At 38.1% G+C, this 15481-nt stretch overlaps 1 protein-coding gene across 1 annotated transcript in view; it reads right to left on the bottom strand.

Moving 5' to 3' along the window:
• Nucleotides 1–14802, bottom strand: part of PLCXD3 (phosphatidylinositol specific phospholipase C X domain containing 3) — a 207385-nt gene extending 192583 nt beyond the window's left edge. The window contains exon 1 of the mRNA XM_017867297.1: nucleotides 14473–14802. Coding sequence (XP_017722786.1) covers nucleotides 14473–14575 — 103 coding nt within the window. The 5' untranslated portion in view covers nucleotides 14576–14802. The remainder of the gene's footprint in view (nucleotides 1–14472) is intronic.
• Between the last annotated feature and the right edge of the window lie 679 nt (nucleotides 14803–15481).

The following is a 15481-nucleotide window of genomic DNA, read 5'->3' as shown; positions in this document are numbered from 1 at the left end:
AAAGTTACAAGACGATAAGAAAGACACAATTAACAAGACAGCAATAGTAAGTCTTTTCCTATACAATTTTTTAAAAATGTAATTAAACAGCAAGAACAACAATTCATAAGATATATGTGCTGTCTACAAGACTTGCTTTAGATTTGAGAAAATACATAGGCTGAAAGTGAATAGAAAAATATATTCCAGGCAAATGGTAACTAAAAGAGAATGAGAGTGGACATATTTATATCAGACAAAATAGATTTTAAGTCAAATATTGCTGCAAGAGACAAAGAAGCTCATCATATGATGATATAATTTGATGAGTCAAGTCAACTAGGAAGATATAGCAATTATAAATATATGCACACCCAGTATCAGAAACCTAAATATATAAAGCAGTGACGTAACTGAAGAAAGAGATAGACAACATACAATAATAGGAAAAAAAATTCATATCCTACATTTAATAATGGATTAATTATCCAGACAGAAAATCATGAAGGAATTGGACTTCAACTACAGTTTAGACAAAATGAACCTAACAAACATATATAGAACGTTCTATTTAACAACAGTAGAATACACATTCTTTTCAAGCACACATGGAATGTTCTTCAAGATTGATCACACAATAGACCGCCAAAAAAATCTTAACAAATTTAAGAATACTGAAATTATACCTAGTATCTTCTTCAAGTATCTTCTTCAACTACAACTAATAGCAGATGGAAAGCTGGAAAATTCACAAATGTGTGGAAATTAAACAATGCACCCTTTAACAACCAGTTGATCAAACAAGAAATCAAAAGGGAATTTTAAAAAATTATCTTGAGACAAAAAAGGCGAGATGAAAACACATCATTTCAAAACGTATGGAATGCAACAAAAGCAGTACCAAGAGATAAATTTACAGTAATAAATGCCTACACTAAAAAAGATAAAAACCTTAATCTAATTCTATACCTCAAGGAATTAGAAAAAGAATAGCAAACTAAGCCAAATTTAGTAGAATTAAGGAAATCATAAAGATTAGAGCAGAAATAAATAAAATAGAGAATAGAAAAGGCAGTAGAAAAAATCAACACTAGGAATTTTTTGAAAAGATAAACATAATTGACATTTAGCTAAAGAAAGAAAGAGAGAAGATTCAAATAAACAAAATCAAAATTGAAAGAGAAGACATTACAACTAATTCCATGGAAAAGATTATAAGATGCTACTATAAACAATTATATATCAAAAAATGGGAAAAACCAGAAGAAATGAATAAATTCTTAGAAACATACAACCTATTGAAACTGAATCATGAGGAAATGGAAAATGTGAACAGCCCTATAATAGTAAGGAGATTGATTCAGTTGCTAAAATCTCTCAACAAAGAAAAGCCCAGAACCAGATGGTTTAAAGGTGAATTCTACTAGAATTAATGCCATTCCTTCTCGCACTCTTCCAAAAAAAACTGAAGAGAAGTGAACACTTCTAAATTCATTCTATGAGATCAGCATTACACTGATACCAAAGGCAGACAAAAACACTGCCAGAAGAGAGCACTATAGACCAATATCCCTAATAAATGCAAACATGAATAAATATGAATAAATTATCAATAAAATACTAGGAAACTGAATTCAACAGCACATTAGAAGAATCATACACCATGATTAAGTGGGATTTATCCATTGTAGGCAAAAATGATTCAACATATAAAAATCAATTAATGTGATACACCATATTAACAGAATGAAGGATAAAAATAACATGATCATATCAATAGATGCAGAAAAAACATTTGATAAAATTCAACATCTTTTCATGATAAAAATGCTCAATAAATTAGATATAAAAGAAATATACCTCGACACAATAAAAGCCACATATGACAAGCCCATAGTCATACTCAATAGTGAAAGTTTAAGGCTTTCCCTATAAGATCAGGAAGAAGGCAGGGATGGCCATTATTACCACTTCTATTTAACAAAATACTATACACCCTAGTGAGAGTAGTTATATTAAAAAAGAAAAGAAAAAGAAGGAAAAGGTATCTAAATAGAAAAGGAAGAAGCAAAATTGTCTCTGTAGATAACATGATTTTATATGTAAAAACCTAGATTCCAATAAATAAATAAATTTGTTAGAATTAATAAGTGAATCTAGTACATTGCAGAAGATAAGATCAACATTAAAATCAGTTGTGTTTTATACACTAAAATAAACAGTCTGAAAAGAAAATTAAGAAAACAATCCCACTTACAATATTATCAAAAAGAACAAAATACTTAGGAATAAAGTTAACAAAGGAGACAAAAGACTTCACTGAAAATTGCAAAGCATTGCAGAAAGAAATTAAAGAAGACACAAACAAATGAAAAGTCATCATATGTTCATGGACTGGAAGATTTAATATTGCTCAAATATTACTACTCCCCAAAGCAATCTACAGATTTAATGCAATCCTTATGAAAAGCTCATGGCCTTTTCCAAAAAGAGAAAAAATAATCCTAAATTTATATGGAACCGCATAGGACTCCAAAAACCCTCATAGTTTTGAGAAAGGAAAACAAAGCTGGAGGCCTCATACTTTCTGATTTGAAAACATACTACAGAGCACAGTAATCAAAACAGTATGGTTCTGGCAGAAAGAACAACATATAGACCAATAAAGCAGAATAGAGACCAGAAATAAAACCTCACATACACGATTAACTTATCTTTGACAAGATACCAAGAATATGCAATGAGGAAAGGATAGTCTCTTTAACAAAGGTGTTGGGAAACTAGATATCCACATGAAAAATAATGATTTTGGATCCTTATCTTACACTGTACACAAAAATCAACTCAAAATGAAAAGGATATGAATAGACATTTTTCAAAAGAAGATATACAAGTGGTCAACATATATATACACACACACATACACTTTACATATATACACTTATATATATAAAGTGTGTATATATAAAGTACATATGTGTATATATATAAAGTATATATACACACTTTATATACATACACTTACATATATAAAGTGTGTATATATATAAAGTTCCATATCACTAATTATCAAAGAAATGCAAATTAAAAGTGCAATGAGATATCATCTTACACCAGTTGGAATGATTATTTTCAAAAAGACAAAAAACAATAGATGTTGGCAAGGATGCAGAGAAAAGACAAGTCTTAGACATTGTTGGTGGGTATGTAAATTAGTACAGCCTCTATGGAAAATAGTATGGCTATTTCTCAAAGAACTAAAAATAGAACTACCATTCAATCCAGCAACCCCATACTGGTCATCTACCCAAATGAAAAGAATTCACTACATCAAAAAAAAAAAAAAAGAAGAAGAAGAAGAAGAAGATCACCTGCATTCATAATGTTTATCTCTGTGCTATTCACAATAGCCAAGATATGGAATCAAACTAGTGTCCAACAATAGATGATTGGATAAAGAAAAGGTGGCATATATACACAACAGAATACTATAATATGCAGCCATAAAAAATAATAAGGTCACTTCTTTTGCAGCAACATGAATGGAAGTAGAGGTCACATTGTAAGTGAAACAAGCCAGACGCAGAAAGACAAATATTGCATGTTCTCACTCACAAGTGGGTGCTAAAATATGTGTACGTATGGATGTAGCAAGCGGGATGATAGATAATGGAAACTCAGAAGAGTAAGGGGATAAAAGGGGAGAGATAATGAGAAATTACTTAATGGTTACAATGTACATTATTTGGATGACAGATACCCTAAAAGCCTGACTTGACCATTATTCAATCTATACAATTTTATCCCATAAATGTGTACATTATATATATATATATACACACACACACACACACAACTTAAACATAAGACCTGAAACTGTAAAACTCCTGGAAGAAAATGTAGGAGGAAAGATTTATGAAATTGGGTTTGACAATGAGTTTTTGGAAATGAAATCAAAGCCACAGGTACCAAAAGCATAAATAAACAAGTGGAACTACATCTAACTAAAAAGCCTCTCTGCAGCAAAAGAAATAATCAACAGAATGAAATAGGAGAAAATATTTGCAAACCATATATATGAAAAGGGGTTAATTTCCAAAAATATATAAGGAATTCCTACAATTCAATAGCAGAAACTAAATAACCCTATTAAAACTAGACAAAGAACAAATATAGACATTTCTCCAAAGAAGACATGAAATAGCTAAGAGGATTATGAAACTCAAAAATCATTAATCACCAGGGAAATGAAAATAAAAACCACAGTGGGATATCACCTAATACCTGTTAGGATGGTTACTATCAAAAATATATAAAATAATAAATGTTAGCAAGGATGTAGAGAAATTGAAATTCTGTTAGTGGAAATGTAAAATTGTGCAGCCTCTATAGAGAACAGAATGGAATTACCTCAAAATTTCAAAGATAGAACTACCACATGATCCAGCAATCCCACTTTGGGGTATTTATCCAAAAGAATTGAAATTGAGATCTTGAATCGGGATTTCTATTCTCACTGCAATAAACTTCAGTATTGTTCACAATCTAAATGTATATCAACAGATGAATGGATTAATAAATATGGCATATACATACAAATGTACTATTATTCAGTCATAAAAAGAAGAAAATCCTGTCATATGCTACCACATGGGTAAACCTTGAAGACATTATGTGAAGTGAAATAAATTAGTCACAAAAGGACAAATACTGCATGATTCCACTTAGATGAGGTATCTAATAGTCAAACTCATTGAAGCAGAGAGCGGAATGGTGGTTGCCAGAGACAGAGAGGAGAGAGGGGGAAAAGAGAAGTTTCTATTCAACAGGTGTCAAGTTTTAGTCATGCAAGATAAAAAAGTTCTAGAGGTCTGCTGTACAATATTGTACTTACAGGTAGCAACACTGTATTGTATACTTAAAATTTTAAGAAGTAAATTTCATGTTATGGATGTTATGGTTTTATCATAATAAAAAAAAAAATGAGGTGTGCTAAGAAGCCAAAGGAAGAACATGTTTCATGAAGAAAGGTGTGGTGAACCACATCAATGTTGCTGAAAGGTCAAATAAGATGACAGAGAAGTAACCATTACCTTTGGCAAAATACAGATCATTGGCTACCTTGATAAGAACAATTAATGAGATTAGTATAGACTAGGGAGAGAAAGAGATATAACAACCTGAAGGCAGACAAGATATTTTTACAAGAATAAGAGAAATAGTTTATTGATTGAGGGGCAGGTGTGGTAACAATTTTTTTTTTACAAGGGGCATTATTACATATATTTGTGTGCTGACTGGAATGATCCCATAGAGGTAGAGAAAAATGACACAGAAAAGAGAGAGTGGATAAATTCAAAAGTAAGCTTTGAACAGATTTGTGTGGATGGGATCCAGAACACAAGTGGGAAAACTTAGCTTAGGTATGAGCAGGTCCAGGTCTTCCTCTTATCTAAAGGAATTCCAAAGTATATAGAAATAGATGCATTGTAGGTTCAATGGTGGAAAACTGAGGAAGATCTTGTCTGTTTGCATCCAGTTTTTAAATATAAAATCAGAGGTGAAGTAATCAGTTTAGAAGAGGTGGCAAAGAGGAATTAATAGGATAAAATTATGTGTGTGTGTGTGTGTGTGTGTGTGTGTGTGTGTGTGTGATTTAACCTTTTCTTGATGGGTCAGAGCACATTCATTAACTGTGAATGTGCTTTAATACAATGGAGCCCTTTCTTTAATATAAAATAAGATGTGATGTAATCAGTACAGATCAAGTAGGAAGAAGGTGCTGATTTGAGAATCAAGAAGAGGTATAAAATTCTCATCTTAGAGAACAAGAAATGAATTTACTAGGGAAGTGTAGTAAGTCTCTCTGTCTGTATTGAATACCCATTTAAAATTTCTGGTCAGAAATTTCCAGTGAGTCCAGTCATCCAAGCTGTGTAATTTCTCACCAACAATGTTCATCCACTGAAGTTTTCTAGTATCTGAGTAATTAGAAAGTTGAGTTTAACTGAATTGGGGTTTTCCAGGTACATAGAAGAGAAAAAGTGAGACAAGAGCATTAAGATAATTTCCAAAGGTGGGAATCTCATGTTGGATCAAGAAATTTGGCTTTATCAGAAGAGAAATGAGGACACGAAGGGGTGATGAAGACTAAACAAGACTTCACATTCTGTAGCCTTCTTCTCTAGCAGTATTCATGGCAGGAGCTTTACATCCCCTGACAACCTTTTCTTGAGAAAGGGCCAGGAGAGGTCACATGGGTGTGTATTTAGGGCTAACTTCTCTCTAAGGCAGCTGCGGTTATCTTCCTCTTACTCTTCTTCCTCCTCTAAATGGCAACATGGGTGTATGGCCTGAGACATGCATTGAAGATAAGTCCTATTTGCCCAGTAGGACTACAAGGGCATCTTTCTCTCCACTACCTAACAAGCCATAGGGGGTTCCAGGAAAGCATAGCAGGAAATTAAGATGACCATTTATCATAATCCACTTTGCCTCATGAAATGAACATTTTTCAAGTGAATGGAGGAACCAAATTTTTCTTTATAATGATAATTAAGGATAAATGTGACTGCTTCGTAAAAATTAACTCACAGAAAGAATTCTTCTATGTAAAAAATAACATTAGCTGGCATTTAAGATAGAGTGTTGTAAGAGCTGTCCACTCCCAGGATCTGTAATGAAATATAGGAACATAACAAGAGCGCATCTAACAAATCCGTGGGCCATCTGTTTCAGTACCTGACCTCCGGAGGTGACTAATCCTGGCTGCTTCTCAAGAATATTTAACTATCTCCTCCTGCCCCTCTCTTACTGACCTATCTTCCTCTCTTAATAGAGCATAATAAAAACATATGGTACTGTGAAAAGCTTCTGGCAGCGAAATTCCATCTGAACCACGATTAAATTTTTTGTTCACATTTCCCTTCCTTCTGGAATATACGATATAGATAATTTTTTGGTCCCCACTCTTCTGAGATCGATTTGAACCCTATCCAAACCAGAAGAAATGAGAAGAGTCTATAAACTTCTTGAGGACATTAATTTCAATGATTACGTCTAGGACTTCCTTGAGTGCTCATCATGGTGGCATGTTCTCTGGTTTCCAAAAACTAATACTTTTGAGCGAGAGGCATCCTCACTGGTGGTAACAGTTAAGTTTTCCAGAAAACAGAGCTTTCCCCTTTAACAACAGGAATTAAAATGTGTGTGTGTGCACGTGTGTGTGTATGTGTGTGTGTGTGTGAATGATTTAACCTTTTCTTGATGGGTCAGAGCACATCAATTAGCTACTAATGTGCTTTCATACAATGGAACCCTTAGGGATTACTTTAGGGACATGGGATTAATTGGCTCTGTTTACATTATCCCAGCCTGCTCAGCGGGAAAAATATAGACCCTAGCTGTGCTCCCACTCTAGATTTGTCTAAAGGAATGATTACATTGCACCCACTGGAAGTTTACTTATAGGAAAATCAAGACGCTTCCTGAAAAGAAGTTTTCTTAAGAGGAAGTCAATACAAACACATATGTGCAGATGCAGAGAGTGAGCTAACATTGAGCATAATGCAGAGTACAGAACAAAATTTGTCCCACATATTTTTCCTCTGCCCAGCCACATAAAATCATACCTTAGTCCCCGGGCAATGGAGCAACAACAAAATAATCAATATAAACCAGGCAAAAAGATGCCTGGTTTTGGCAGTGCCAGCACTCAGGGCTTCAGCAGTGATGGCAGAGTCAGCAATAGATGTTGGCATCAGCAGCTTCCACAACGGGGGACCAAGCTCTGGGAGCCTTTGACTCTTGTTAGACATTAACATGCTCAATGTTGGGCCTCTGCAGACACAGAATACGCTCTGGAGGAGCTATTAGTAGTGTTAGTGATATTTGGGGCATCAAACTATAGAAGCACAGTTTCTCTATATGTCAAAGGAGCAAGGGTGACAACTCTCCAAAGCTTTCCTAAAACAGGAAAGAAGGAAAATGACAGATACCATGTTGTAGCCTAAAGGACTAGTTTCTCAATCCAGCCCAAATGACTGGTTTGTAGATCATACTTAAGAATCCATCCAGATTTTTTAAATTATTTGGAAGTTCATTGAGGTGGTATTTGGGAGGAGTTGAACAACTGACAGTTGCTGTGATTCTGATTTTACTTTTGGACTGGTAAAGTGTAGAGAACACTATGTTTTGTGTCAGTGTATCTCCATTTGTTAGTCTTCCCTCATAAATATTCCCTATTGTCATTAATGATGTATGACACTCAACAGTTTTCATCTTCTTTATAATTTACTCTTTCTATTCTCATTGGGTAGAGTTGGAATTAAATATGACTAAATAAACTCTAAGTAAGGGTATAATAAATCTTTATATGAGTAAAGTTTATGAGCCTTAATTTATTAACATTGTGATATCCATTTAAGCAATTGGAGGACTGTGTGTGTGTGTGTGTGTGTGTGTGTGTGTGTGTGTGTGTGAAGTTTAACTATTTTAGAACAATTATAGTATCAAACAACTGACATCCAATCTAGTGGATTATAAACTGTTATATATGCTTGTACTCCATGTAAGCTATGCTTCAAATAAATGACATGTGACTTGCCAACACAAACAAGATAGGTCATTTTCTATTGAAAACCAATTTACTGGCTGGGCGCGGTGGCTCAAGCCTGTAATCCCAGCACTTTGGGAGGCCGAGACGGGCGGATCACGAGGTCAGGAGATCGAGACCATCCTGGCTAACACGGTGAAACCCCGTCTCTACTAAAAAATAAAAAAAAATAGCCGGGCGAGGTGGTGGGAGCCTGTAGTCCCAACTACTCGGGAGGCTGAGGCAGGAGAATGGCGTAAACCCGGGAGGCAGAGCTTGCAGTGAGCTGAGATCCGGCCACTGCACTCCAGCCTGGGTGACAGAGCGAGACTCCATCTCAAAAAAAAAAAAAAAAAAAACCACCAATTTACTGTTTACCTTTAATGTTGATGCTTTTGATAGCTTTCTGATGCTACATTTTGCATTATTTCATGATGCCACTTTTACTCAAGAACAATATTGCAAAGTTCTAGCTTATAGATAAAATGAATCAACCTGCAACTTATACCAGAAGGAGCTGGTCTTATGCACAACAAAGAACGACTCCAAATGAACAAAGAACCAATATAGAGATGTTTCCTAAATTGGCATTAGGGATCACTAGCATCACCAGATGAGCTGATTTTAAGTGCTATGAATGGCCAATAAGAAGCAGCAGGACTTTAAGGAAATGAGAGGAAAGATTTTACTTTTATCACAGTGACCTAATTTGAAGAGTTAAGTAGCAATTAAATCACATTTACTGCTCAAGGTACATGATGACCTGTAATGTCAGTTATCAGAAATGTCCCTAACTTGTGCAATTAGCTTTGAGTCAAATATGGTGTTCTGACTTTAGGCCTGATTATAAATTTGGAAACATGTATAGACTGCATGGTGCAATAGAAAGGGCCTAGTAAAAAATGTATATTTAAATTTGGCTCTGACATTTACATAAAAGCCCTCTTTAGAGATACACTAAAGCAGTTTTCTCAAACTTTAAATGTGTACATAAATCATCTAGGGATTTTGTTGAAATGTAGATTGTAATTAAATAGATCTGATGTGTGATGCATGGAGTCTGAGATGCAGCATTTCTACCAAGCCCACATGTATGCTGATGCTGTTGGTCCCTGAACCAACTTTGAGTACCAAAGTCTTAGAAAATTATTGTTAGAATGGGGAAAAGGCACATGTGTGCATAGGAAGACACTTTGTGAATGGTAAAATAGCATATATAACACTTTACATTGATTAAAAATAGTCAAGGATTCAATTCATCAGAAAAGTCCTAGTAGAACAAATTGTGTTTCAGATACTGTTCAATTTTCCTTTTCACAAAACCAAAACAAAACTGGGAATTAGAGAGGCAGAACAAGAGAGATATTCATCCTAAACAATATTGTTGCTTTTTTACTCTCTTGAAAGATTCACTTCTGTATCACTATCCACTAAAAAATGGGGTGGGAGGTGGGAACTGCTCTTGTTTTGTTCTTTAGAAGTTTGCACAATTAGACCCAGTACCAGATACATCCTAGAGATTGACTTGTTCCAAGTAAAATAGAAATAGAAAATTACAAAGAGGAGGAAGATGGTTGGCTCCAGGAACACAGGCAGCAACAAGAAGGGATCACTGTTAGGGGAAGAAATTAAAAACTAGTAAATCAGACACAAGAACAGAGACTCAGACGCAGATTACCAACACCTTACTTGTTCCCATGATGAACCTCTTTACAATAGTTCTGGAGCCACCATGATTACAGAGTTAGAACTCTGCTTCAGAGAAATTGAATTTTCATCAGTCTCACTTTTACCTAAATTTTATACTTGGTCTTCCTGCTCCCATCTCTGTTTATGCTCTGTTTAAACTCAGAGCTGTTTAAACACTTAGCTTCCCTTAGTGAACCTGTTGTTTCTCATTGATGTTTGCATTTTCTAAAAGAAATGAACAAATTTCACAGGCACAGTTATTGATTTATAAAGCATTTCTGGGCCGGGCACGGTGGCTCAAGCCTGTAATCCCACCACTTTGGGAGGCCGAGGCGGACGGATCACGAGGTCAGGAGATCGAGACCATCCTGGCTAATACGGTGAAACCCCGTCTCTACTAAAAAAAATACAAAAAACTAGCCAGGCGAGTTGGCGGGCGCCTGTACAGTACTCCGGAGGCTGGAGGCAGGAGAATGGCGTGAACCCGGGAGGCGGAGCTTGCGTGAGCTGAGATTCCGCCCACTGCACTCCAGGCCTGGGCGGCAGAGTGAGACTCCGTCTCAAAAAAAAAAAAAAAAAAAAAAAAAAAAAAAAGAAAGAAAAAAAAATAAAGCATTTCTGTGTTCCTTATCTAAAGTACAATCAACAGTTCCCTGTTGAAGAAAACATAGATTCTTTCTGAGTTTCCAGTCCCACAACATTTTGGCCAATATTTTATTATTACATGGTCAGTTTACTACACTATATGAAAAAGATTTTTATCACATATTAGAGAACACAAAGCAGACCCCTCCCATGGGTTGAACTTTCCAATCTTTTAGATTTTGGACAGAATGACTCTCTGTCACACATGCATATTACCAACACCTTACTTGTTCCCATGATGAACCTCTTGACAATAGTTCTGGAGCCACCATGATTACAGAGTTAGAACTCTGCTTCAGAGAAACTGAATTTTCATCAGTCTCACTTTTACCTAAATTTTATACTTTGTCTTCCTGCTCCCATCTCTGTTTATGCTCTCTCACCTGCTTATAGTGAAGGGCAGTATCATTCATAATCCAAAATGCCATTATTAAACAAATATGCATGAATGAACACTTAAGTTTAGTGCCATCAGAGAGAGAAAGAAATGATAAACAAGGCTGAAATTCGAGTAACTGTCAATGTGTTCTGGCTGTGTCATTTCTTTAAAAAATAAATTCAAAGTGAAATACTAACACCAATTACTAACTTAATTCCTCAGTCCAGTCAATATCAATCATATCATGGAGCCATTTAAATGCAAAACAGCTATTGAGAGATTACTCTGAAAGTATTCAAAATGCAGAGATTTGAGAAATATTTAAAGACACCAGAACTGTGCTCTGGTGGGGAATATCACACAGCTGCACGTTGTTTTCTTCTGTAACTCTGGGTAATCTGGGTCAGCTGTCCCAGGTGGGTAGCCTTATAATTAGGCAGCTCTTCATTTTCCAGCCGCTTTACCTAAGAAAACCTGAAGCTTTGAGGATGACTGAGCAGCAGTTCCCCTCAACAGAAACACTTGTGTGGTGCACCAGGAGTGGTTTTAAATGGTGGAGATAATTACTTAATTTGAGCTGTAGCAACTGGCCAAGTAAACATGTAGCAGCCAGGAAGCTATTAGCATGATTTTAAGGCAATTATTCCATTAGTGTTTAATAGTCTCCAATTAGTCTTCTCTGACTATCAAAGTTTGAATATCTTTTTTTCCTCCAAAATTCTCAGTGCTGAATAATGCAAAAGGTGCCAAACCTGTTTTTAAACCTGGTTTTTTACATGTGTGGATCTTCCAAACCAATTTACAGAAACATGGGGGTATTCAGGAGTATAGATTTGATGAAATATGTTGTGTCTATTTTTTTCTTACAAGTATTGGAGTGAGAAGGAGAAGTTTTACAGGGGATCCATTTGAGTGTAATACCAAGAGGAGTTGGGAAAACAATATAAATTCTCATGGAAGCCCAATGCCATCATCATCTTCATGTCTGTACTCTAAGATCACCCAGATACCAAAATCTCTCACTTCAGGTTTTTATTTTGTCCATGGGAGGAAAGGAAAATTACTCTGTTCCCACTAATGCTTTCTTCCTTGTTTCTTAACCCTGGTTAGTCACAGTTGCTGCTGAATCATCCAGATACAAATCAAAAAGCCTTTCCCTCCAAAATTCATAGGGTATCTTCCCAAAGGTCCAATTAAGGGGTCAGATCCCTGAACTGATAGGGAACTTCATTTGTCTTTGCTTAGCTTCAGTTTTTTCATCTGTGACATGGAGGTAATAGTGCCAGCACTGCCTGCTTTATGGGGTTTTGGAAGGATTATGTGAGCTGGTGTACATAACAGAGATTGTAAAGTGAAATATTACAGAAATGTAAGGTAGACTCAAAAAGGTATCATACCATCTCTCAAAACTAGATAAGCAAACTTAGGCTTTTAATCCTGTATGTCTAGAGAGTCACCTGCCAGAAGGTTTGCATCACAGTGATTGCCCTTCTTACCTTCTATGCATATAAAAACATTCAGAGGAGACCATGTGAAAGAAACTGTCAAAAATCCAAATAAAAATGAAGAAGGAAAAGGAATGCGAATGCCTGTAGAAGAGAGAATGGAGTTATGCCAAAGTTGTGCTTTCTACTGTCTCCTTGAAAAGAGCAATCCCCAGGCTCACCTAGGTAGCAGAGTAAGTGCTGCATGGAGAACCTCGGGTTGGTTCTTTTCCTTGGAGATCCCTGGCCCTTAGGAAGCTATCTGTTGAAGAAGGACAAAAGGAGATAGCTCCTTCTGTGGATAGCACTTGTAGCAGAGACTGTGCCTGCCATTGCTGTCAAATATTCACTTGACTAACAACCATTGATTTGAGGGACTAATCAATGGCAGCACTGTTGGTTGAAGCATCTAGTGATTTTCAAAATAACCCTTCTTTTGTTTTTGTTTTTGTTGTGTTTTGTTCTTTATTATGTTTTCCTCCAATAGCTGAGAGGGGGCGCTGGATGGAGCAGATCAAGAGGAGGTAGACCAGAACGTTGAATTTAATAATCCAGCTTAGTTCAGGGCCAGAAGTGGACTGTTCATGAGTAATTTGCCCTCCAGCCCAGCTCTGAAAACATCAGGTGTGTGCTCCCGTAGCCCAACTGCATAGCCAAATTGCTAATAAAGTATGGCCGTGTCCCCAGCTGTCATTGTTGTAAACTGTCTGAAACAACCCTCACTCCTGGATACCTGATCTGGGGGTTGCTAGAATCTCCCACCCTAGAAACCTGCCCAGTCTATGGTCCAAGTCGCACACATCAAGCCGAAGCTTCTTGATCCCTCAGGTCTCTTCCTCGCTTTGTCCACGCTTCTTTCCTTCTACGCTGTCTGAACACATTCTCAGTCACCTTTTCCCTAAAATTTGTCTATTAATCCCACCCCTCCGCTGCAGGTCACCCAGGTTCCCCTGCCCAGCTTCTGTCCCGAGCAGCAAACACACGGTTCACAAGGGTTTGCTTTTCTGACGAAGTGTGTTGCCAACACGCACTGGGACCAGACTCCAGACGGTGACCACTTGGCCAGGGCCCCCGGGGTCCATGCCAATACCCAACGGTGCCCTCTGCCCGTCGCCCCCTTCGGCTCCTTTTCAAGGACAGCTGTCACGCCGCCTCTGGTCCCTGAACTTTCATCACTCTTCGGGAAGGGCTTTGTCTTTTTAAAGGAGATTGGGGACGAATATTAATGACTCTAGCCGAGAATCTATCAAATCCGCTCAATTCCATGCCAGGGATAGACTCAGGTCCTTGCACCGGAGGCGAGCTCCTGACACTAGCTCGCGTTCGCCGCACACTGTCACCCCACAGACCCAGAGATCGCTCCCACTCCCCCAAATCTGCAGGGGAAACCATAGGAGGGGGTCACGAGGCACCATCCTGTAGCCCAGCTTCTCCTCTGCCCCAGTCCTCCGCATATAACCTGCTTCAAACGCCCAGGATAAAAGCAGTCACCTTGACTCTAGCGCCTCGGTCCTTAGAGGTCTGGAAAACGCCAGGAAGCCCAAGGCTACCCGGCGCGGGCTCGCCTGGCCTGAGACCCACCCTGGAAGACGAGTTTCCCTCCCGCTGGCATCGTGGCAAGTTACCACTTAGTGGCAGATAAAGCAGGGCGGGGCAGGTGGAGCGGGCGCCGAGCGCCTAGCCGGCAGCCCCTGCGCGCCTACCTGGAATGGCTAAATTGGTGAGGGGGATGCTGTGGATGCTCTCCGGCAGAGTTGCCATCCAGTCGGCTAATTTCAGCTCGTTTTTCCCCTGAGACGAGGCCATCGTGCAGTCGGCGTGCAGCGCGCTGGTCCCAGCACTCCTCGGGCAGGTTGGCAGGCTGCTGCCGCTAATCCAATGTTTGCTCCAGCCCCGCTAGAGTTTACACTCCTCTGTGCGCCACACCCACAGGATGGCGCAGACACATGCTAATTTTAATAATTATTCAAAACACCCCGTGCTCCCTTAGTGCCTCCGCCAGACTCCGCTGGAGCTTTTGTTCCTGACGTCGGTGCTCTGCTCTCTCCGCTCTCCCCTCCCTCTCCAACTCCCTCCTCCCGTCTTACCCTTTCTAGGCGTCTCTGCCTTTCCTCGCCATTCTGCAGCTTTCCCTGGTTTATTTTTCTTTTCTATTCATTTTTTTTTCCAACTGCTTTGCCCATGGCTTGCTCGGTCATTTGGTGTGACTTTCTCGTCCTGTTTGTACGAAAGACAGTCTTGCAGTTGAACCTAAAATCCTAGTAGACTTTGGGATGTTATTGCTTCCTGAGGAACAGACTTCTCATGCTGGCTTTCAGGGCTTTCCATCGCTATCAAAGAGCTTTCCTTTTTGTAATCTACAACAGGTTATACCTTTCCTCAGCCAGAGACCACAACCCTGTTTATTAAAAAATGATGATCTTTATTAACTCTTTTGCCTACTTTGTGAAATATCTGGTAAGTGTGGGTCAGTGAAGGGCATGGTAAATTCTAGGTGGTTCCCACCTAATCCTGGGTACCTTGCTCCAGACATTTCAAAGTCAAGAAATGCTGTTCCCCCTTCTTTTCTCAGATCATGAGAAGTCTACATTATTTCTATGGAGAACACTGCCTCTGTCCTGTCAGTTTCATGGCACTCAGGGTAAGACTGGAGTCTTATGCTGGAAGAAAATCACCACATCTCCCAGTGACATGCTCTAATTATTGCCAGTA

This window comes from Rhinopithecus bieti, unplaced genomic scaffold (assembly GCF_001698545.2).
Source record: "Rhinopithecus bieti isolate Rb0 unplaced genomic scaffold, ASM169854v2 scaffold_3521, whole genome shotgun sequence".
Taxonomy (NCBI): Eukaryota; Metazoa; Chordata; class Mammalia; order Primates; family Cercopithecidae; genus Rhinopithecus; species Rhinopithecus bieti.
Note: the sequence above shows the minus strand (reverse complement) of the source record. Positions and strands in the feature narration are given on the sequence as shown.